At 48.1% G+C, this 24,480-nt stretch overlaps 1 protein-coding gene across 1 annotated transcript; it reads left to right on the forward strand.

The window, feature by feature from the left end:
• Window positions 1–688: 688 nt before the first annotated feature.
• LOC310771407 (dapper homolog 1-like) lies at window positions 689–24,480 on the forward strand (the record flags this gene model as incomplete). The annotated part of the gene is made up of 4 exons (XM_083664026.1): window positions 689–961; window positions 13,770–13,914; window positions 16,343–16,447; window positions 22,325–24,480. The coding sequence occupies exons 1-4, from the start codon at window positions 755–757 to the stop codon at window positions 24,478–24,480; spliced, it is 2,613 nt and encodes an 870-aa protein (XP_083520152.1). The 5' UTR covers window positions 689–754.

Below are 24,480 nucleotides of genomic sequence, written 5' to 3' on the forward strand. Positions count from 1 at the left end.
GTACTTTATTGTAACAAAAAGAGGGGTGTTTTTCAAAAAGTATATTTCTTTAAATTGGTTAAAAATAGCTTTACATTAGTTGTATTCTTGTTTTTTGTGGGGCCCTCTGACTGTGGGGCCCCAAGGCAGTCGCCTATCTTCTCCAGGGTTCCCACGGGTCCTTGAAATTCTTGAAAGTTTGTGAAGTTGAGAAAGACAAATCAAGGCCTTTAAAGTTTTTGAAAATAGACACGGGTCATTGAAAGTGCTTGAATTTATAGTTCTTTTGATACTTTTTACTTAACATGCACAGTTGAGAAGTGTACACACATTCAAGCCTCTCTCTTTCTGCTTCTGTAAAGCTGGTAGTTCTCATAGAAATTATTAGTGTTGCAACAGTAATTAACCTTGATCCGTGTCTCAAATGATGCCATATCGGGTCCTTGAATTTGGGTCTAGAAATTCCTTGAAAAGTCCTTGCTTTTGATGTTTAAGAAGGTGTGGGAACCCTGCTTCTCCTAATGGTAAGTCCGCCCCTGAATGGATGCTGAAAACTTTGAAGCTCAATATCTCAGAGCTCTCCTGAAGGCAGATAGAACCTTAAAGCTCAATATCGCAGAGCTCTCCTGAAGGCAGATAGAACCTTATAATAATGGCTCCGGTCTGACCGTGGGTGTTGGAGATGATGGCTCTGTCGGCGTGCGGCCATGAGCCGGACCCGGGCCAGACCCGGGACAGAGCGCTGTCCGCTGGTGACGGGGAGGCGCCGGAGCGCATGTGCGGCGCCCGGGAGCGTCTGGAGGCGGCTCTGTCTGGACTGGGAGAACTGGACCTCCTGAGACAAAGACATGAGCTGCTGGTCCAGAGCGTAATGCACGAGGAGAGGAGAGAGGAGACGAAGAGCTCGGGGAGGGAGCTTCACAGTGTTCAGTCGGAGGAGAAGCTGCTGGAGGAGAACATCCTCCTGCTGAGGAAACAGCTGGTAGGTCCAGACTGATGATGTCACCTCTGACCCCGCCTGGGGCCATATCAGGCCATTTGTCCTGTAGCCTCAACACAGACTAAGCTTGATTCTCAATGCAGACACCTGGGGGCTAGTCTCGCTTGACCAGACTATGTTGAAATCCCCGCAAAGGAAAACAACACATAAAACAGTAAAACTTGCCATTGTCAGTGTGTAGGTTGCTAGCTCTGAGGTTGTTGTTTCACGTAGCGATGTGGAGTTAGAAAACACACAGATATGAAACAGAATGGGCGGGGATTTCCGACTAATAAGGACAGATATGGCAGAGCTTATACCCGCAGCCTACTTCTGTTGAGTCAGTTCACACTGTTTTAAATCAGAGATGGTCGGAGTTACAAACACATACACAGCTAGCTAATTTCATTGGTAAAATAGCTGTTGAATTCAACATCTATCTATCTATCTATCTATAAAAGGGAGCAAGTGGGCAATCTCTGTCTGCGATTTTTGTCCCGAAGTAGTCTGTCAACTTTACACACATTAGGTAGCTAGCTCATTAGCCAGCAAAAAAAACATCCTTTATATGTTTCAGATAACTACCGCTAAGTAAACAAACCGACCAGGGGATGCAAATTGGGTAGTCAAACAAAATGCTAATATGGTTTGTCCAAGTGGGGTAGCCATACGTAGCTATCCAAGATGGCGGACCCGCTCACCCATGCACTGTGGCCAGTTGAGGAGATCGGGTAATGGCGGGGGTGATATGTGTGTGTGTGTGTGTGGGGGGGGGGGGTTCTGACCAAAATTTACTTTTACAAGCTGATTCCCCTCCCCCTGCCCCAGTTATAGGTCCTCAGTCGGTCCAGAGTTAAGCTGCTTAAAACAAAACACACCCACTGCACACACACACACACACACACACCCTCACACACACACAAACAAAACACACGCGCTTCCACTTTAACAGCTCACATTATCTAACATGGTGAGAAGATGTTCTGTGGGTGTCATTACCTGACACACCAAACACACACATGCACACACACACACACACACACACACACACACACACACACACACACACACACACACACACACACACACACACACGCAGAAGCTACAAACTGAGGAGACTTTCTGTCTGTGGCTGTGCTTAGCATGAACCAGTGTTGTAGTCGAGTCAGACTCAGGGGCACTTTACACGAGGACGGTTTCCTATGGAAACGGGGAATTATTTTATCGTTTGTGCCTCCCGTTAAGACGGCGACGGCAAATTCGCGCTTAGGAAACGACACATTTTGAAACCACCCTCCAGAGTGGAATTCTTGGTGACGCTTCCCGCTGAGCGCTCCATGTAATCGCTTGAAGACGGCACATTTCAGGAACTCTGACGTGCCTGCACACGCGACACACGCGATTACGTCATAGCCGTGCGCGGGTTACAGAACAACAACATCAGTCCGGAAACAACACGAAGAGAAGCAGACATGGATCTTATGGTTGTGCTCTCGTTGATGTTGCGGGTGCAGATCCAGATAATACTGGCAGCTCTACGCCTTATCGAAGAGTATTCTGAGGAGGTACACGGAATGGATTATATGCGTAGTATGCAAATACTGTACGACGCTCCACCACTACGTCAGCGGAGGGTAACCGAAAGACGCTTTTGGACAAACCCCGGTAGGTCAAGCAGTTGGTGGGACAACTTTGTGAATGGCGTGGCCCTCGAGGAAGCATGGAAACAGAGCTTCCGAATGTCCAGAGCCGCTCTTGTTGCCCTGAGCGAGGAACTGCGCCCTTACATCGAGGGTGTAACTACTAATATGAGAGCGCCGGTTCCAGTCATGAAAAAGGTAGCTTGCACATTGTACTATTTAAATGATGAGGGAAGACTAAGCAAAGCTGCTAATTCCTTTGGCTTGTCACGACCGACTGTTTCAGTCATAGTTAGGGAAACGTGCAAAGCAATAACTAAGTACCTGGGCCCAAAATACATCAAGCTGCCTTATACTGTGCCTGAGGCTGAGGAGCTAGTTGCTGGATTTCAACGTGAGCATGGAATGCCACAATGCTTGGGAGCGGTAGATGGGACCCACATTGAAATCAAACAGCCATCTGTCAGCTCCACTGACTACATCAATAGGAAGGGCAGATATTCCCTGAATGTCCAGGCTGTATGTGATTATCAATACAGATTCATGTCTGTCTGCATACAGTGGCCTGGGAGTGTGCACGATGCACGCGTGTTTGCCAATTCCAGGGTGAACACCTGTTTCAAGACTGGGAAGATCCCTGCTCTGGAAAAGCAGATCGTGGACGACGAGGAGGCCATACCCATTTTTCTTCTGGGTGACCCTGCCTACCCACTACTGCCGTACCTTATGAAAGAGTACTCCAATGGTGGCTCGACCCCATCTGAACAGTACTTTGGACTGTCTCTGTGTAGGGCCCGCATGGTAATTGAGTGTTCTTTTGGGCGGCTCAAGGGCAGGTTTGGAGCCTTGAGGAGACCTATGGACATAAACATGCGTGACCTGCCCAATGTGATCTATGCTTGCTTTGTCCTGCACAACTACTGTGAGATGTGTAAGGAGACTGTGGACACCTGTGCAGAGCGAGGAGCCGTCCAAACTGACCATGATGTCCAGCCTCCCACACAGAGCAACTGCTATGCCACTGACTGTAATGAGGCCCGCGGAAAGAGAGTGAGGAGAATACTCACAAAGTACCTCGATCCCTGATCCCTGCCACAGTAACAATAACCAAGCTTGTTCAATGGGTTTGGTGCATATTGTTAATGTTGACTATAGTGTGTGATACTTTTTCTTTTTTTTTTTAGACTGTTGGGTTGATTGTTCTTGATAAACATTTCTTTTTCTTATGGTCAAACTGAAGAATATCTTGAAGCCCATTTGTTTTTAACCAGTATGAGGAAGGGGTGGACACTACGCTCTGCAACTGTATAGGGCTAGATATATATATATATTTTTTTTTCAACCGTTTTTGCAAGAGTCACAATGTTTACAGACTGTCCACTGTCACTCAGATGGTACTTTAGCTATATAGGGCTAGCTATGTATATATATTTTTTTCTTTTTTTGTTACCTTTTTTTCAAGAGTCACAATACACACTGTTTACTGTCGCTTCAATGGTACTTTGGCTGTGGGGCTCCGCGGGACCAATGTACTATGTAATGTAGTAAATGTATGTGAGCAAATGTGACATTATTCTGCGACTACAGAATGTAATAAATCTTATGTGATTCTGTTTGGATTGTTAATGTGATTTGTCCAGAGACATACTGCCAATATTGCCCCTGCCAATGAGGTCATCGAGTATGGATGAGGAATTATTTAACCAGTGCAATATGTGAGCAGATTGGCAGGCTACACTGTACATACTCAACTGCTTTATTGTGACATGGGTTCTGCCTTGGGTGGATATTTGACATACACTGCATGCACACTTGAAGTCACACATGGTAGTCCACACAGCCTAGGTGAGAAAAAATGCATTTGTCCACTCTGTGGTAATGGTTTTGGGTGTAAACAAAACTTGAAGACACACACGCTAGTCCACATTTCCTATATATGTATATATATGTCTACGGTCCACACAGGTGGATTAAAATCTATTCACTTGTAAACTCCAAGTAGCTCATTTTTGTATTTTGATATTCTAACTGCCTGCTGAGCTGCTTCGGTCCACACCTTTTTGTGCGTTCATAATCAGAAGCAGAGAATCACTTTAGTGATCCCGGGGGGAAATTAGATGCTACAGGGGGAAGAATTAAATCTAAAAAACAACCAAAATATGCCTACAGCAAACCAATGACACAGCCATAAAATAGCCTATAGAAACACAATATACACAAAGTGCCTGCAGTGGTCAGACGTAGCACCCCCCACGTCTGAGACTAACAATGCAATGGGATGCATGCAGGTGCAAATCAGATGGGCTTGTCCATATTGCTGGCCTTTGTACATCTGATTGGCCACCATTTTGTCATTTCCATGGCAATAGATATTCTAGCAGCTTATAGCCTACAGCTGTAAACCATAAGTGTCGTGTGTTCACATGCAGAAAGGCTTGCATTCCTTCAGAAATGGGTACTCTACTCATTCAATACAAAGCGTAACAAAGCAGTACAGCGGTGACTAGTTCACCCCCCTGAATGTAGTACCTGGCTCATGTATGAACTGTACTGGAAACAAATTCTACCAGCCTGGCTGTGTGTTCATTAAAGAATATCTAGCTATTCCATGTCATATTAAAACCACTATGATTTTTGTGTAAGGCATGAGGTATAATTTTCCATAACTATATGGACCCTACATTTGAGTGTACTCAGACAAATCTGTTGAACTGCAACTACTTGTTGCCATGTGTTTTTATTGCAACAATAATCACTTCACAATCAATTCAACTATCACAAAAAATAAAATAAAAAACAGCTCAAAAATGTGCAAATGTGTGTAAAAGCATAGCAGCAAGTGTCAGTTTGAATGTGCACATAAAATAACACTGAGTGACACGTGAGCTAATGTCACACAACAAAAAAAGCTTTAAATGTAAAAACCAATCAAAAAAAAGGAAACAAAACACAGCAATCAAATGTAAACTCAAACAGAAAACCAAACGGAAGCCTAAACATCTTCTGGCTCTTCCCGAAGCAGTGCACGTCTGTACGAGTACGGCGCTGGACGGGCGGGTGTGTAAGAGTCATGTGTAGGTGGTGTGGGTCCATATGGGGTAGGCGGAGGTTGATGCGGTGTGCTCATGAATCTGGGTGCTGGGACAAGGGGCTGCTGCATCTGTGCATGTCCATATGGCTGCTGCACCATCATGTGCCTCACCAGCATGTGGAAGTCACTGCTCATCTGTTGTGATGTCCCAAGTAGCCCCGTCATGACGAGGTCTAGCCTCTCCTGCCGCTCCTTGCTGTCCCTTCTAGACTCCTCCATTATCTCCATCATCTTCTTCTTCAGGTCGAGGTCAGCCTGCAGCGGGTCGGTGCGAAGTTTTCGCTTCAGCCTGTCCACTCGGTGGTTCTGGAGCCGTGTCTTGAAAAGAGCAGAGGGAAAATATGTACATTAATTCATTTGTTTGTTATAAATGTGGCAATGGAAATATTAGCTTCCAGAAAGAAACTAGTATAAACATTTTCATTTATCGTTAAGAGGCAACAACTCAAACATAAACAAACCAGAGTAGATAGGCTACATTTTATAGGGTGATTTATGTCCCACACACAAAGTGTTACACAAAAGCAATACAGAAAACCATGGACAGCTAATCATGAAGTACAGAACAGTATTTCTATTCATTTGTAGCCTTGAGTCAATGTAACCACATAATTATTTAGACTACGAGTGATGAACACAACTTGTGTTGTGTTCATGTAGGCTGTGGGGCCTAGCTTGTGGCATAACGTTACCCCCTTTGTCCCCTGCTACTGGTGGGCACATAGGAACGCAATGCCTAACGGGAGGAATAATGAGCCAAATCTACCTGAATAAGGTCCCTTCTGGTCCCAATGTTGGCCGCCTCGACCTCGTCAGCTTCTTCGGTTTCAGGGCTTGCTCCCTGGTCAGTTGGGCTTGCTCCCTGGTCAGTTGAAGTGGAAGAAGTCTCTTCCATCAGCTGCTCTGACTCGATGCCATGCTCAATGCTGGTAGTGGCTGGCGACCCACCCCAGATATCTTTGCACAGCTCGAAGAAAATGTACACAACTCGGCCGTAACCGCTCCGTCGTTGTGCGGCTACAGCCTGTCTGAATTTCCCCCGGATCGCCTTAAGTTTTGACGCCACCTGATGTTTGGAAATCTCGGCTTTGTCGTGGGGGAAGCTGGTGCCTTCCTCATCTCGTGCAGGATATAGGTTGATGAACTCTGACAAAATGTCTGCATACTTCGTCTGCACGGTCTCCCAATCTACACCCTCATGCTCTTTGGTGGTTTTGTAGGCCCGACTTGTGCGTAGCAACAACTCGACCTCTTCCTCCGTCCAAACAAAGTAGTCGGACTTGCTTTTAGCTTTCGCCATTCTGTTCAATGTTTACCGCTGCTGTGAGAGAAATGTTTTGAAAGGAAGTTGCGGAAGTATTTATAGGCTGACCCGGCACTCCCAAGTTTTGGAGCGACGAGCAATGCCCCGTTGACCATCACACTGCCACCTAGCGACCTGGCATGTACATTACAGCGTTTTAAAAATTCGACAGCGCTCATGTAAACGGGGGAGAAGCCCGAGAAGGTGTGAAGGAAAAGGTGTGAAGGAAACGCTATTGTGTCGTTTCTTACAGAAACTGTCCTCGTGTAAAGGGCCCCTCAGACTACAACACTCGAGTCTACTCGAGTCCTGGACCCATTTTCAGGACATGGACTTGTTAATAGATACATTTTTGTTTTTGTTCAGGTTTTTTTTGTAATAGGCCATCAGATATTGATAGCTCTATTAGGTGACATTATTCAATTTCGTGCAAGGGCAGGACTCAATAATGGGGAGTTGACTTGGACTAGACTCGGACTCTTCAAAGGTATACCGTAGTCTCGGCTCCCAGACAATTGGAGATCTCTACCTACCAACCGTCTGGGAACTTTTAGTGAAAAATAGTTTGAACAGAGGCAAGAACGGCCACTAAACAAACCTACGCCCCTTTGTCAAGTTACGGGAAATGACTACTATGTTTCACTATCCTCCGTAGTGAAACAAACTGGAGATAGACAATAACTTTGTAACACGGAGAGAACTTTTTAAAACATTGAAAATTTATGTCCTAAGCCAATGTTACATTATTTGATTGTTTTATCCGTTTACAAGCACACGACTTCCTGCATGTCACCACCCCTTCTGCATGAAGCCCCGCCCTAAAGACTCTGGATTGGTTCTGTGATGCGATGCAGATTTTTTTTACTCTTCAAATCGTTTCCACCTAGTTTTAACAATGAAAGCTGGAGAAAGCTCTCAGTCTCTAGTTGAACGACGCGGATAGAGACTGAGAACTGAGTCTACTTCTAAGGTGACGGACTCGGACTCAAACACAGGGACTCGAGATATAGTGACTCCCTCAACTACAACACTGCCATGAACAGATCAGACTGAGGCGAGGACTCCAGTCACATGACTTGGACATGAGTACCAGTTCTAATTGCTTGAGACTTGACTGGCTGCATGAAGAGAAGACTTGAGACTTGACTTGGCTTGCCTTGTGTTCTGGTGATTTGGGACTTGACTTCTAAAGTCTTGACTTCAGATCTTTTGAGAGGTTTTCTGAATTTGTACGGAATGATTGAATTTACTGAAGTTGAAACTGATTATAGAAATTAAACTCATGATGCTCTTACCAAGTTATCCTATTAAAACCATATTGCATTGAAAAAGTTCGAGATATTTAGTTTTCTTAAAGGGGCATAATCTCACATCTCGCTGTCATTTGTGCATGAATGACATCACTGGTCCACAACTTAACTAATTCCCCACCATTGCCGTCTACCAGACAACGCTTCCCCGCCATTGACGTCGCTGGACGGCAATTAGTGTTTTCACTGTCATGTGATAGATGGCTCTCTTACTCACCTTGTGAAATAGTACAGCATGTCTAAAGGTGTACAGGATCGACCACGATTGTCTAACAAAACCAGGAAGCAGAAAAAAGCAACAATCTCCCATCAGAAAAGGTCCATAGCACAGTGCCATGGCACTCAAACGCTGGTCCAGCAGCTTTTATCGATACGGGTTTTTGGACTCCATTACAGCGGGGGGGCAGCCTGTCACTCAAACGTGAAAGATTTTGTTTTCACCACGCAATCTGCACGGCACGCAACACGTCCACAAGTCACTTGTCCTCAGGAATTAGTAATCCAGTTCCTAAACTCTTGACGCCATAAATTTCAGCCGGTAGATTGCTCCTGACATACAGTAGGCTACCCCCGCGCAAGACGAACGCGCAACTGGGGCTTCCCTCTCAATAGCGGGGTGAATCTTTCTCACACCGGTGTTACGGTAAAAGCTGTGCCCATGGGCGAGTTTGACCGGAAGGGGAAACTAAATCATTATGGGGTTCATAGTTGAGTGTAACACCGCCAGTATCATAGACCAGACCAGCACATCCGGGTAATTTGCAAAACATGAAGGCCGCGCCCCTTTTTACGGGATAACACAAGCCACTCGCATTGACTTCAATGTAAAATAGCAGTACCAAAAACATCTATAGGAAAATAACAGAATTCATTTAGTTTATAAATGACCCAAAGACACCATGACATGACAATATATTTCAACTCGGCTGGCCATAGAATGCGCAAGATACATCGACATGAGGTACTTGCCTTATATGAACGCTGTATCCAGTTTCCACCAGGGTACATGCATTGACGGTGTCACCCCTACTCTATCGCAGACCAGTTTTTTGTTTTTTTGTTAGTGAAACTATAACAACACAGCAACTCTTCGGCATATCTCTATAAAATTAAACCGTTTTAAATAGTTTGTTTGAAGTGGTTTCGGCTTCTTGTACCGTCTTTTACTATGGTGGGTTTCCCCTAAAAAGGGGCGTGGCCTTGGCACTGGACGCTTGAAGACGCGGCGCAGTTCTGGTGTATTTATCCGGGTCAGGAGCCGTGCAATCTGGGAACCCAGAGTCAATTTTTATTTGAAAAATAGACTCTGGGACAGCCCTACCGTTTTCCCAGCTTCCTGTACAGCGCCCCTCTCCTGCCACCGTCACTTCCTTTTCCGCGTCCGTGCTCCACTGTGTACAGTCTAAATAACAACTTGCACTGCGACTTTCCAGTAATTTCCCCCTGTTAATGTAAGACGAGTTGACGTCTTCTATGCAGTGTGTTTATGCGTTAACGTTATTAGCAAATAGCCAAAATGGACGCGGAAAAGGAAAGCGGAAGTGACGAAAAGCCACCGTCACTTCCTTTTCCACACATGAATACCCAGCGCATCTGGTGACGCAATGATCTCCAGGAAAAAAATCTAGTGTCCGAAACTCATTTTGATCATTCCCCATATAGTTCACTAGCCTATATGGTAAACACTATATGGTAAACACTATATGGTAAACACGATATGGCGAACACTATATGGTAAACACTATATGGTAAACACTATATGGTAAACACTATATGGTGAACACTATATGGTAAACACTATATGGTGAACACTATATGGTAAACACTATGGTGAACACTATATGGTAAACACTATATGGTAAACACTATATGGTAAACACTATATGGTGAACACTATGGTAAACACTATATGGTGAACACTATATGGTAAACACTATGGTGAACACTATGGTAAACACTATGGTAAACACTATATGGTGAACACTATATGGTAAACACTATATGGTGAACACTATATGGGAATAGTGAGTGAGTGAACGATTCCGAACGCATCTGTCTCTGTCTGCTGTCTGTCACATTGGTAGAGATAGAGGCTCCCTGTTCCCCCCGCTCCTCAGTTTGTAATCCCTATGACGTCAGTCCGGTTAAAATAAATACAGGCGGCCACTGAATTCAAATGCATCGTCCATATTCTCTAAATCAGATAAATATCCATGGTGTTTATTCCATGCGAAACATGGCGGCTTGATCGACTGCAGCTGAGCTCTCAACTCTCAACTGATGTGAGACTCTTGCGGGACTTGGTTAAATAATCCCCAGATGTGGAAACTAGCAGCAGGTGTGTTGATGAAAACAAGACAGAACTGTTCAAGTTCCTGTCTGAGGCCCTGCTCAACTCATTTGACAGGTATGAAAAGCAACTCGTCATCACAGATGGTAATGCAGTTATATGCAAGCCATCACTCCAGGATTTATCCTCTCCGTCTCCATGCGCAGCCATGTGGAGGCGGAAAGTAGGAATTACTCCATGTTTCACATGCTGCACTTCACGGCCATCAGAAGATACTGATTCGTACTGTTGATACAGATGCTGTTGTGCTAGCTGTTTCCTGTACTGTTGATACAGATGCTGTTGTGCTAGCTGTTTCTTGTACTGTTGATACAGATGCTGTTGTGCTAGCTGTTTCTTGTAGCTGTTGATACAGATGTTGTGCTAGCTGTTTCTTGTACTGTTGATACATATGCTGTTGTTGTGCTAGCTGTTTCTTGTAGCTGTTGATACAGATGTTGTGCTAGCTGTTTCTTGTACTGTTGATACAGATGCTGTTGTGCTAGCTGTTTCTTGTACTGTTGATACAGATGCTGTTGTGCTAGCTGTTTCTTGTACTGTTGGTACAGATGCTGTTGTGCTAGCTGTTTCTTGTACTGTTGATACAGATGCTGTTGTGCTAGCTGTTTCTTGTACTGTTGATACAGATGCTGTTGTGCTAGCTGTTTCTTGTAGCTGTTGATACAGATGCTGTTGTGCTAGCTGTTTCTTGTAGCTGTTGATACAGATGCTGTTGTGCTAGCTGTTTCTTGTACTGTTGATACATATGCTGTTGTGCTAGCTGTTTCTTGTACTGTTGATACAGATGTTGTGCTAGCTGTTTCTTGTACTCTTGATACAGATGTTGTTGTGCTAGCTGTTTCTGTGGTGCAAAGTCTTAAAGAAGGTACTGTACTTTGGCTTGCATTTGGAACAGGGAACATTTTCAGATACCTTGCAGCACATGAGATTTCAAAGGGCCTTGGATCTGAAAAGGCATGTTCCATGCTCTAACTGGGTGTGTCCAGCTTTGTGGGTCATGGCAAGAAAAAAAAACAGCATGGGCAACCTGGAAAGTTCTGCCACAGCTCACAGAGGCCTTGTAGACATTGACCATGGCACCAAATGAGATACATCAAAATCCAATTCACAGCATTGAGAGGTTTGTGATATTGCTCTATGATATGACAGACCAGTAGGCTACATGCACTGGTGTCAACATTGCCCGAAAGAAACTTTTTGGAAGAAAAAACAATGTAAGGCAGATTCCAGCCAGCAGTGCCTCTCTTGAACAGGCAGGCTACAGCAGAATGTTTCAGTAAACAGTAGAATAGCCGGCTGGTAAGTTGTAGATCCTGAGTTCAAATCCCACTCCTGGCAGTATTATATTTTTTGAAAATGTAGCATCAATTGTTAATCTGGACATAATTATAGCTTTATGTATAAAGCTGATGAATATACACTGTACAAAGCAGAATACGTGAACATGCCCATTCATGGTAATGGTCATATTTCGACGTCAGCTTGACGTTCCCGCATAGACGTCTAAATCATCCCCCAAACCGGCATGTGATTTGGCCATGTCCTGGACGTCACTGAAAGACGTCATCACAACGTTATCATGACGTAATTTTGCTTGCTGGGTAGTGTTACTGGCTGGCTGTCACCTCCCAGTAGAAACCAGCAGAGACTGTGTTACTGGCTGGCTGTCACCTCCCAGTAGAACTAGTAGAGACCGTGTTACTGGCTGGCTGTCACCTCCCAGTAGAAACCAGTAGAGACCGTGTTACTGGCTGGCTGTCACCTCCCAGTAGAAACCAGTAGAGACCGTGTTACTGGCTGGGGGTGAACCCAGGCCGTCCCAGCTGCTCTCAGCCTGGAATGCGGCTGGCTCGTGATGCGAGCAGCACTGCATAACATGCGGGTTTGAGGCCAAATTGTTTCCCAGCCCTTCAGGGAGGGGTGGTGGGGGAAGGGGTGTGTGTGTGTGTGTGTGTGTGTGGGGGGGGGGGGGGGGTAACTGATAGGTTGAAATTAGTAGCAGCACGTCAGTCAGCCACTCTACAGACTCCCAAGACTTCAGCCTGTCTCTCTGCTCAGCCTGGTTCTCTGCTCAGCCTGACTCTCTGCTCAGCCCGTCTCTCTGCTCAGCCTGACTCTCTGCTCAGTCTGTCTGTCTGCTCAGCCTGTCTGTCTGCTCAGCCTGACTCTCTGCTCAGCCTGTCTCTCTGCTCAGCCTGTCTCTCTGCTCAGCCTGTCTGTCTGCTCAGCCTGACTCTCTGCTCAGCCTGTCTGTCTGCTCAGCCTGTCTGTCTGCTCAGCCTGACTCTCTGCTCAGCCTGACTCTCTGCTCAGCCTGTCTCTCTGCTCAGCCTGTCTCTCTGCTCAGCCTGACTCTCTGCTCAGCCTATCTGTCTGCTCAGCCTGTCTGTCTGCTCAGCCTGACTCTCTGCTCAGCCTGTCTCTCTGCTCAGCCTGACTCTCTGCTCAGCCTGTCTGTCTGCTCAGGCTGCCTCTCTGCTCAGCCTGTCTCTCTGCTCAGCCTGACTCTCTGCTCAGCCTGTCTGTCTGCTCAGCCTGACTCTCTGCTCAGCCTGTCTCTCTGCTCAGCCTGACTCTCTGCTCAGCCTGTCTGTCTGCTCAGGCTGCCTCTCTGCTCAGCCTGTCTCTCTGCTCAGCCTGACTCTCTGCTCAGCCTGTCTGTCTGCTCAGGCTGCCTCTCTGCTCAGCCTGGCTCTCTGCTCCATCAGAGTAGCTTTTTATGTAAACATGAGAAGAAGCTGCAGACTCTCTGAACTGAACTCACTCTGCTAACACATTCTGCTAGAAGCTGCAGTAGGGGAATAACTGACTGTCTGAGGGCTCCATCTTCCACAAAGCACAGCACAACGGTCTATTTCTAGTTTCTGACCGACACAGTTGTCATGTTCACGCCCAGCGCCCACATTGTTTAAATAGCAAATGTACTTGCACTCATCTGTGTGCCCACATTGGTCTTAAAATGAAGTGTGGTCAGGTGCATTGCTGTCTTGAGGCAGCAGAAAGCGCTTGGACTTGACCACCAAAAACCTGGTGTAAAGTCTGGCCCAGTGTTTTCCTGCTATTTAAAGTGTGCATTATTCAGATACTAAGACTCTCTCTCTCCAATGTGTGTGTCAGAACTGTCTGCGTAGGCGTGATGCTGGTCTGATCAGTCAGTTACAGGAGCTGGATCGTCAGATCAGCGACCTGCGGCTGGACACCGACCAATCACATGACCCCGAGGCGTCACATGACCAGGAGACGGACAGCCGGCCCAGCTCAGGTACCTGACCCGCTTCACCCAGCAGGTCCAGTTCAGTACCAGATGTGTCGGCCTGCCACATCTGTTCAGGGTCCTGTGCGTACAGATGACATCACCACATCACACATTATGATTGGCTGATGACATCACCACATCACACATTATGATTGGCTACCACATCTGTTCAGGGTCCTGTGCATACAGTTGACATCACAACATCACGACATCACACATGATTGGCTGTAGCGACGTCTTGAGAACAGCTGTCAGCACGAGTGAGCAGCAGCCAAAACAGTGATGTAAGCTAGATAGCAATTTGTCTGTGTTAGCAAGCAAACTAATGTTATCTAACATTGAACACCATTGATTGTTTTAGTTGGCCAATGTTAGATCATGTTAGCTTGCTTACGAATATGGACAAATTGCTATCTAGCTAGCATAGCTAGTCGATTTACCAGCCAGGTCAACCCCAGAGAGTGTGACTGATGTCGGGGGGAAATTGACGGTTGTACTATCGGTCGTACTATGGAGGGACCTTTGTCTTAGCTTGTAGCTAATGAAACCATGAAACTGTCTGCAGAAAAGCTAATACCACTGTGTTGCTACCACAATAAACGCTGGTCTAAAGTGACACATACAGTACATTAAAATGACTGACAAATTGTGGTATTGTGGTTTTAGTTGGCTAATGTTAGATAACGTTAGCAATCCGTCCGCATTAGCACGCAATCTAACGTTATCTAACATTAGCCAACTAAAACAGTCAATGGTGTTGGAGAACATTAGCTTGCTAACATGGACGAATTGCTATCTAGCTAACATCACTGTTTTGGCAGCTGCTCGCTTACGCTGATGGCTGTTCTCAAGAAGTAGCTACAGCCAATCATAAATTATGTGACGTCGTGAGGTCATCTGTATGCGCAGGACCCTGAACAGACGTGGCATCTCGTACACCAGACAGAGCATACTGGGTTCAGACTGGTCTCACTGGGCAGCTCCTGCTCTGACTGGGAAGCTGAACTGTCCCTGGAGAAACAGACAGACCTTAAGATGGATCTTAAGAAATGATGGAATCCCATCCACTCACGTGGCCGAAGGATGATGATGAAGAAATTACATAAGAGGAAAATTTAGGAACTTCTTAAGAAGGCTCTTAAGTGAAATTCCTAAATATTTTCATAGTAACAGTCTAATTTCTTATGAATATCTTTAATTTTACTACTTAAAGAGATAGTTCGGTTTGTTTGAAGTGGGGTCCTATCAGCTAGTTCGATACACTAACTTAATTAGGTACAGTGGTCTGCAGGCTGGGCGCATTGTGGAACGAGACCCGGCACTCAGAGCAGCACCCAAACCAGCCTTTTCTCTGTAAGTACGGGGGGTCAACAACTAAAACGTAATTTAGCCACCTAAAACACCTAAAACAACGCCCACCTAAACAAATCAATATCCGTGTACATGCACGCTCTATTTTGACAATTTTCAGCGCTTTACTTTTCCGCAAAACAGCAGTTTCATTCGGCACTGCTTTTTCTCCCAACCGTACAACTACCGTATTCCTCCGCTAAAAGCTAGCACAGAGCACAGAGCCGCGGTTTACAAAACAGGAAGGCTTAGAAGAGAGATAAAACACTGACTTACTTTAGAGACAACAAGTCACCTGGCCTCTCTGGTCTGGGACGTTTTCCACAATTTATCATGGGAATGGTGAATAAGGTCTGCAGGGCACCCAGGCATTTAGGCAGCAGGCGCATCTCTCTGCCTGTTCACTCTCTGCCAAAGTACCTCTTCTGTATATTACTCTCTCTGGTTCATAATTGTATCCTCTTGTCACCAAGGTGAATGGCATATCATCCTCGCTATCAAAATCACTCATATTTTCGTTCGTGTATTCTATTTGTTGTGTCTTCACTAACAAACCGAGAGAAATAAAATACCCCCAAATAACTGCGGAGTAATCCAGTGCTGCGGCTCTGTGCAGGCTTTTAGCGGAGGAATACGGTAGTTGTACGGTTGGGAGAAAAAGCAGTGCCGAATGAAACTGCTGTTTTGCGGAAAAGTAAAGCGCTGAAAATTGTCAAAATAGAGCGTGCATGTACACAGATATCGATTTGTTTAGGTGGGCGTTGTTTTAGGTGCTAAATTACGTTTTAGTTGTTGACCCCCAGGACTTACAGAGAAAAAGCTGGTGAGGCTGCTGCTCTGGGTGCCGGATCTCGTTCGACACTGCGCCCCGCTTCAAGACCACTGTACCTAATTGAGTTAGTGTATCTTACGAGCTGATAGGACCCCACTTCAAACAAACCGAACTATCCCTTTAAGAACTTCTCTTATTGTAGAAGTTTATGTGATTACAACTTTTTCCTGATGTGTATGTAAATATGCCTAATGCGATAATGTAAATAAAGTATTTTTTGTAAAATCTCAAATCTCTCTCTCTGTCTCTCAGGTTTCTTTGAGTTGAGCGATGGGGCATCGGGCTCTCTCTCTAACTCCTCTAACTCGGTGTTCAGTGAGTGTTTCTGTGATGCTGATGGACGGCTGCTGTCCGCAGGTAGGAGATACTCTGTTGCAATGCTCTGTCACTCTGTTACTCTGTCTGCTACTGCTGTGATGAAAAGGCCGGGTTAAACCATCCTGATCAGGTGACCTCACAGCCGCCCACATTGATCTCCTGAAATTACAATGTAACCGGCCAATCAGGGACCTGCCTCGTAGTTGACAACGTAAACCCCTCTGGCAGAACATCTACAGTATAGAGAGCCAAAGTCACGCCCTCTTCCGGTTTAGGCATACGAGCCAAGCAATTTCATTCTTCTTTCCATTCTTTCCATCTCGTAAAATGCTTATAAAAATAGTTTTACTTGGTCAAACCAAGGCATTCAGCTATATTTAGAATCTTAATTTAAATCTAATCTTAATTTAAGCTCTGCCAATTAAGCCAATTAAGCTCTGGAGAAAAGTCAGAATGACCTTCTCAGAACAAAGATAAGGGCCGTGACCCCTTTGCCAGCACCAATTTTGGAACAGCTTCCACCTCTGACCAGATAAGGTTCTGGTGGAGGCAGCCCTACGGTTCTGGATAGTGGCAAGCACCCTAGGAGGGAGATCTAGCCACTCAGGGGCCAGGCCCAGAGAGTCAGGTCTCTGGGCAGGTCTCCCTCAAACCACTATCAGGGTGGAGAGCCCACTCCCCGTAAATCGGCCCACCTCTAGACATCAGGTCTGTGCCTCAGTTCGGGCTCCTGGGACATGCGTGTCTCTCAAAGAGAGGAACTGTGCACAGCTCCACAGGATCAGTTTGTGAGCCAAGGTGTGCAACTTCAGTAAGCGTAAGCCGCCTTGGCGGTTTATGTACGACACACGTTGTGTTGTCCGACCTCACGAGGATGTGATGTCCCCTGATAGACAGGAGGATGTATATCAAGGAGAGAAATACTTCCCTGAGTTCCAGAAAGTTGATGTGGGCGCGCTGGTCCTCTGTGTTCCAGCGGCCCCCCACAGACTGGTTCCCATGGACGGCACCCCATCTCCACAGACTGGCGTCTGACTACCTCCCTGGACTGGGTTGTTTCTAGAGGCACACCCAGAGTCAGGAAAGATGGACGAGCTTGCTCTTTTCCCCGTTTATCACAAAACCTAAGTTGGTTAGGTCAGGGCCGGTTCCAGAACAAGATGACTAGGGATGCATCCTAGATAGGAAGGGGTGCACATGCACGGGCCGACCCGAAAATTTGACATGTTATTTTACTAAAAATAATGCATTTTACCATCATTTCAGGTAGAATACCAGCCAAGCAAGAATATTTCAAGTGTTTCAAGTGCTTTACTGAAATATTTTGACCATATATTGATAATACAATTATCTCAACCTTAAAAGGTTATATATAGGTGCCAAAAAGCCATAAATTCACATCAAAGAACAAAGAAAAACAACAATTATAATTCAAGTTTAACTCATTGAGTGCCAGCCACTAGCGCCCGGGGACCGACTTCGGATGTTGTCGGCACTGGTCGGATGACGATGACGATCTGATCTTCTGCATGTTTTTAATGGGGGGGGGGGGGGGTTATATACGGAGGAGCCCCCCTGGGGGAGCACGGGGAGAACATGCAAACTCCACACAGACAGAAAGGCCCTTGCGACGAGATACCCCACCTGGGCAGTAGGCACTGAGGATATGGGGGGAACACAACCACAGCGCCCGTAGTGTCCCAGGCGAGAATCGAACTCAGGACCTTCTGACTGCGAGGCGACAGCTCTACCACTGAGCCACCGTGCCCCCCTTCTTTAGTTATGAGCCGGAGAAGATAGGTTGTTTTCAGCAAAAACAGGCGTTTCAAATTAGAAGCTGAGATATTCAGCCTTTTGTGAAATGAAGCATTTCAAGCACATTCACTGACTCTGAAGCTAATATTTTCTGACCTGAAACATCTGAACAGTAATTTCCTTCAATAAACAGCACCCACACCCCCCTCAACTCCAAACTCCTCCTCCGTGGGAGTGTCTCTGGTGGCTCTGCTCGCTCTGCTGGCTGCTGCGTGTGTCAGGCGAGTCTCTGCTGCCTGCTATGGCAGGCTCTGCTGCCTTACGGATCCACGTTCGGATGGCGGCCACTCGTCGGGGGAGTCTGGATTGGGCTCGCGTTCGTCTGCGTTTCTGGGTTTTCGGTTGTGAGCTGGGATGAAGCTGCGTCCGATTATAGGCTTTCTGCTGCGCGTTTCAAAGTGCGCTGCACCCAGTCTATTTTCGGAGTGCTCAGCCTTGTGCGCCGGCTCCCAGCGCGACACTGAAAAGCCAAACCATTCTCATGAGAATGGTTTGGCTTTGGTTTTATTTTCTGGCGGCTAATCGTGTGGAGAAACTATGCAGCAGAGACAGAGGGGCTCATTTGTGGGAGCGGATTGACTGCTGTTCGCCGCTAACGTTGGCTCCAGGCAGCCAGAGCAATCTGTGCCGCTCTGGCTCATGCATCGGTTTTTCTTTCATCACGGGGCTTTTTTTCCTCAACTTTCTCTAATCTGGAGAGCACTGTCGCCACCTAATGGGTCCGTAAAATAGGTTATACACCTTCAATAGCTACAATATTTTTACAGGAGATGCACGAGGCTTTGATCCACGTCCCACCATCAAAAAACGCAATTGACGACTTTAGTCGTCTTTGGCACTCTACGTTACTATTCGAATTGATGACTATACTCGTCCTTGGCACTCAATGAGTTAAACAGTAAGTGTGCAGCTGTGGCATTTATTAAAAAAAAAAAAAAAAAAAAAAAAACTTTTCAACTGAGCATGCAGACAATTAAAATAAGGGTGCAATGCGTGCATTTGCACCCCTGTAAAACCGAGCCTGGGTTAGGTGTGTTACGACAATATGAGTGTGTGCCAGCGCCTCCTGTTTCTATTGTGCCAAAATTAACCAATCGTCCAGATTGGTTAGGGCTGTCAGCTAATTTGGTTAGCTTAGCGCTGTATTTAAATAACATCCTGAGCTGTAAGCAATGTAATGGCTACCATACCTGCTGAGGCTCCTGGCACTAGCCTCAGAGCTAGCTAGCAAAGTTACTCAAGCATTTGATTAACCAAAACACTAAGCAATCGGCGATTATGTTAGCTCTTACTAACGTAAAGCCCCTGACTAGCGAGCTACCACGCAACCTCGTTTCACAGGGAAGCCGTTAATTCAGTTGAGAATCGTGGGCCAGTAGCTAAAGCTAGCTTGATCTGGTCGAACCAGTCCGCGCTAAACGTTGTTTACCAGCCAGGTAGCTCGCCCCACTTACCGTGTAACGTTAATGATTGGTAAGGAAGGTTCTACCCTGTGAGAAGCACTAGCCTGGAGGCTACAAGGCATGGGTCCATCCGGTGAATGAGCGCGGTAGGACCGGCGGTGCATGTCGGTACGGCCACTCCCACTAGCTGTAGCTGCAGAGTGTGGTACGGCATAACAGATCAAGCTTCGCGGTGCGGTCCCCATGGAGTGCAGCCGGGAGATGCTAGTCTGTGAAAACAACCGTCATAGCCGAAATGCTCACCTCGTTTAGTCCAGGCTGCGGAGTGCGAATCATTCAGCATAAACCAGGTAAACATTACCGATGCAGTCCCATGGAGTGCAGCTGGGAGATGTCCCCCTGTCATGGAAGAAGTGTCAGGCTCTGGAGCTAGCTCGGGCTGGGGGCCCAGCCGGGGGCTAGCATCCCATCCCTTGCCCAGCTCCACCCCTCCTCATCCGGGCGAGCGAGTGAGGGGTCCTTGGTGCCTTAAGCAGCAGTTTTTGGATAAACGTTTTAAGTGCTGTCTCGGTGGACGAGGGCAGTACTAGCGGCCTCTCCGGGACATCAGGGCTTGGCTAGCATGGTACCAACTGGAGCACTGGGTGCGGACGGGGTGGGACCCTTGCTAGTAGCGGCAGGGGCGGACTGGGATCATAATTCAGGCCGGGCATTAGATACCAAGCAGGCCAGGCTGATACGGGCCGACGCGTGTGCCGGCATCCGAAGGGCGGTGGCGAAAAATGGGCCGTTTGAAGCCCAATTTGGGCCGTTTGAAGCCAGATTTGGGCCGTTTGAAGCCCAATGTGGGTCGTTTGAAGCTGGATTTGGGCCATTTGAAGCCCGATTTGGGCCGTTTGAAGCCCAATTTGGGCCGTTTGAAGCCCAATTTGAGCCGAGTCCAATTTTACAATGAGATGCACCCACTTTAACCCTGAATAAAGTAATAAAACCACTAGTAAACCAGTAGGGGAGCACGGTGGCTCAGTGGTAGAGCTGTCGCCTCGCAGTCAGAAGGTCCTGAGTTCGATTCTCGCCTGGGACACTGCAGGCATTGTGTTCCCCCCATATCTTCAGTGCCTACTGCCCAGGTGGGGTATCTCGTCGTAAGGGCCTTTCTGTCTGTGTGGAGTTTGCATGTTCTCCCCGTGCTCCCCCAGGGGGGTTCGTCCGTATATAACCCCCCCCCCCCCCCCCATTAAAAACATGCAGAAGATCAGATCGTCATCGTCATCCGACCAGTAGTCTCGCTGGCCAGCCTCCTCTCCCTTCCGTCCGAGGAGTCTGGCGCCGCAGGTCTCCATAGTGGGATTGCGATGGGTGGCGCTTAGCGGCAGTGCCCTTGGAAAATAGTTTCAAACAATCCAACTTGCCGTTTTCATCATGTAGCAACGAGCTAGCATGTAGGTTTCTGCCGTTAGCTTGCTAGCTAGTTAGCGTTGTTGTTTTCCCTGAGGCGGCAGGGGACTATTTACAGCAACACACAGGGAGGAGGGAGCGGAAGCCACTCTGATTGACATGGTCGGAGCCAATGACAGAGCTTCTTAAGCGGGGAGCGGACATCCGGCTGCCACTGAAACTGACGCCTCCAATGGGAGAGCAGAGTAGAGCAGGGGAGGGTTTATCCCAGTTATGGAGACCTGTGGCACCAGACTCCTCGGACGGAAGGGAGAGGAGGCTGGCCAGCGAGACTATCCGACCAGTGACGACAACATCCGAAGTCGGTCCCCGGGCGCTGTACGAGAAAGCGACCACTGCTCCTGGCCTGCCCCCCGGAGGAAAGGACAAAGCCAGGATGGGTTAAATGCAGAGGACAAATTTCACCGGCCACCGTCAGCCTGTGTGTGTTTGTGGCCCTCCGTGCATGTGTTGATGTGTAACCGTGTGACAATAAAAGACGGGCTTGTCCGTCTGAAATTGTGTTTTTAGGCGGTGCCTGGCCTGCTGTTCAGTGAGTGGCCTGACTGCGGGCACCAAAAAAAAAAAAAAAAAATGCCCGCAGTTAGGCCACCGGGCATTTGCCCGACGTGCCCGATTATGCAGTCCGCGCCTGAGTAGCGGTGCATGGCTAGTGCCAGCCATATCGATAAAACTCCAGATGCGGGGCGGATGAAAGTTGTTGTTAGTTTCTCCAGGAAATAACACCAATTCTGCAGAAAAGGTTTTATCGTCCCAAAACTCTGGTGTTCCAAAGGTGAAACGATAGATGAAGTTTCTACTGTTCCAGGAAGTAAACCCAAATTGTCAAAAGATGGTTTAAACTTCACAAAGGTGACGATAGCTTGTATCTCGACAATCTCACGCCGGTGAGCAATCCTGCTAGGAAAAAGGGGGTTACTCCAAGTTCCTTCAGCGTGAAGGTACGGTACTGAAAAATCCTCTCTTCTAGAAGAGGATGCGTAGATGAAGGCTACAGTACTCAAACTAGCGTTCTTCGTAAGTTGCTAACTCACTGTGAACAGTTTAGCTACAGTAGGTAAGAGCACAGGCAGCGATAGACTGTTGTCAGGTTGAGAAGGAATTTAAAACTGAATTGGGACCAGAGAGGTCTGTTCCCAAAGTGAGACGTTTCAAACCTTGAAGAAGCAAAACTAATGTCACAACAAACAAAATATAAAATGTAAATATACAATATACAACATTCTCTCTCTCTCTCCAGATGAGCGGATGAGCTGTCTGGAGTGTGAAGGTGTGGTTGGAGGACTTTGGGATGACCAGTCTTCTTCCGGGACGGTCCGTCGCTCGGTCTCCGCCCCGCACCCCCCCGCCCTTGTCCTCCCCACGGCCGACGCCCAGTCCAGGTTCCACTGCCCTCTGATGGCCCGGAGCGGCAGCGATGTGTACCGCTACCCGAGCCCACTACACGCCGTTGCCGTCCACAGCCCCGCCTTCTTCCAGACACTGGGGGGCGGAGGCAGCGGCAAAGACGAGGGACTGGCAAAAAGCGGGGGAACTTGTGTGGAAGGACTAAAACCAGAACCTCTCCCTCTTCTCACCTTGGTTCCCTCGGTTCCTCTGGTACCTCAAAGCTCCTCCTGGCCGGTCTCCTCCTCTTCCTCCCTGACTCCTCTCCACAAGCGTCTGGACGGTTACATCTACGGCCTGCTGCAGCGCAGGGTGGCACCTATCAGAACCAGCCGGCCCAGAACCAGCATCAACACCGACCCCACCAAGAGCGTCCTGAGGCAGGCCAGTCTGTGTGGGAGGCAGGCCAGTCTGTGTCCTGGTCTGGGGATTACACAGGGTCCTGGTTTGGGTACTCTGAGGGGGTCTGAGCTGAGACCCTCCCAGCTGGCCTGCGGAGCCTCCTCCTCCCCTCAGAGGCAGTGGTCTGTGGAGAGCAGACGGGAGGAGCCAGACAGCGGCAACTGCCAGACCCAAAATAGCTTCCCTGCTAACAGTGACATGGTACAAAATGGCTTCCAGATGAACAACAGTGACTTGGCAAATAGTCAGAATGGCTACTCTGTCAGTAATGGATACCCTCTAAATAACAGCGTCCAACATGACTTCTCTGTCAGCAGCAACGGTCACATGAACACGAACAGTCTGCTGAAAAAGAAAGGCCCATCCACAGCGAAGGATTACCAGGAGCTCGGCATTCCCAAGGCCAACTCCTCCCCTAAACAAACCAAGCAGCCATGTTGTCCCCCAGGCCAGGAGCCTCCTCTCAGATCACCTCAGATCGTCAAAACTCAGTCGGCCATGCCCAAAAAGAGCCCCAAGCCCGTCCCATCCGGCCAAACAGGGAAAGGTGATAGGTCGGTGCTGGAGCTCATCAGCATAGGCTCCTCCTCCCAGAGCCAGGATGAAGGAGGAAGGGGGGGTCACATGGTCAACACCGAGTACATCCCTGGGCAGCGGCAGAACGTCAAGCTGCGGAAGGCCGGCGGCAAGAACGTGAAGGTCGTCAAGGTGAAGAACGCCCCGGCGGGGAAGGCGGGTTGGGCTTCTGAGCTGGGTGAGCCGGCATCAGAGAGACAGAACCACGGGTCCACATCCAGGACGTCCCGCCTCTCAGAGGGCGCAGCCTCCACACACTACAGAGCCTCTAAAAGAGCATCTGGCGGTGCGCCCAGCGCATCCGCCTCCAGAAACAAACGCATCCCCGCATCCATCCCAGAGGGCCAAGTCCTGGACCAACACGCCGCTTCGACTGTGACCAGTGTCACCAGCGGCCGCTGCAACATGACCAGGCAACATCACCACAGAAGCCACCGCCACTACAGCGGCAGCCATCACCACGGAAACCATCATCACCGCGGACGCGAGCCGGTCGTGGTCGTGGCCAAACCCAGGTACAAACGGAATGATTATCGGAGGCTTCGGGCGATCACGGAGGTGCCGTACGATGAGGCGTTCAGGCGCGCTCAGCGTCGTCAGAGGAGGGAGCTGCTGAGCCAGACGGCCGGCGGCACACACCTCCCTTCAGGTGAGCAGCTCGGCAGCCCGTATGCCTACGTGGCGGGGAGTGACTCAGAGTATTCGGCCGAGTGCGCCTCACTCTTCCACTCCACCATCGTGGACACCAGCGAGGATGAGAGGTCCAACTACACCGCCAACCGCTTTGGAGACAGTGAGTCCAGCCTGAGCGAAGAGTCCGATGGCGAGAGTGGTGGCAGTGGCGACTCAGAGGAGAGTGGAGGGGGCGGAGCCACAGGCAAGGGGCGGGGCCAGGCTGGGACCGGGCCGGGTGGGCGGGACTTTACCCCGACTCAGGCCAAGGCCTTCGTGAAGATCAAAGCTTCTCACAACCTGAAGAAGAAGATCCTGAGGTTCAGGTCCGGCTCGCTCAAACTCATGACTACCGTGTGA

Source organism: Poromitra crassiceps (assembly GCF_964638095.1).
Source record: "Poromitra crassiceps genome assembly, contig: HAP1_SCAFFOLD_613, whole genome shotgun sequence".
In the NCBI taxonomy this organism is placed as follows: Eukaryota; Metazoa; Chordata; class Actinopteri; order Beryciformes; family Melamphaidae; genus Poromitra; species Poromitra crassiceps.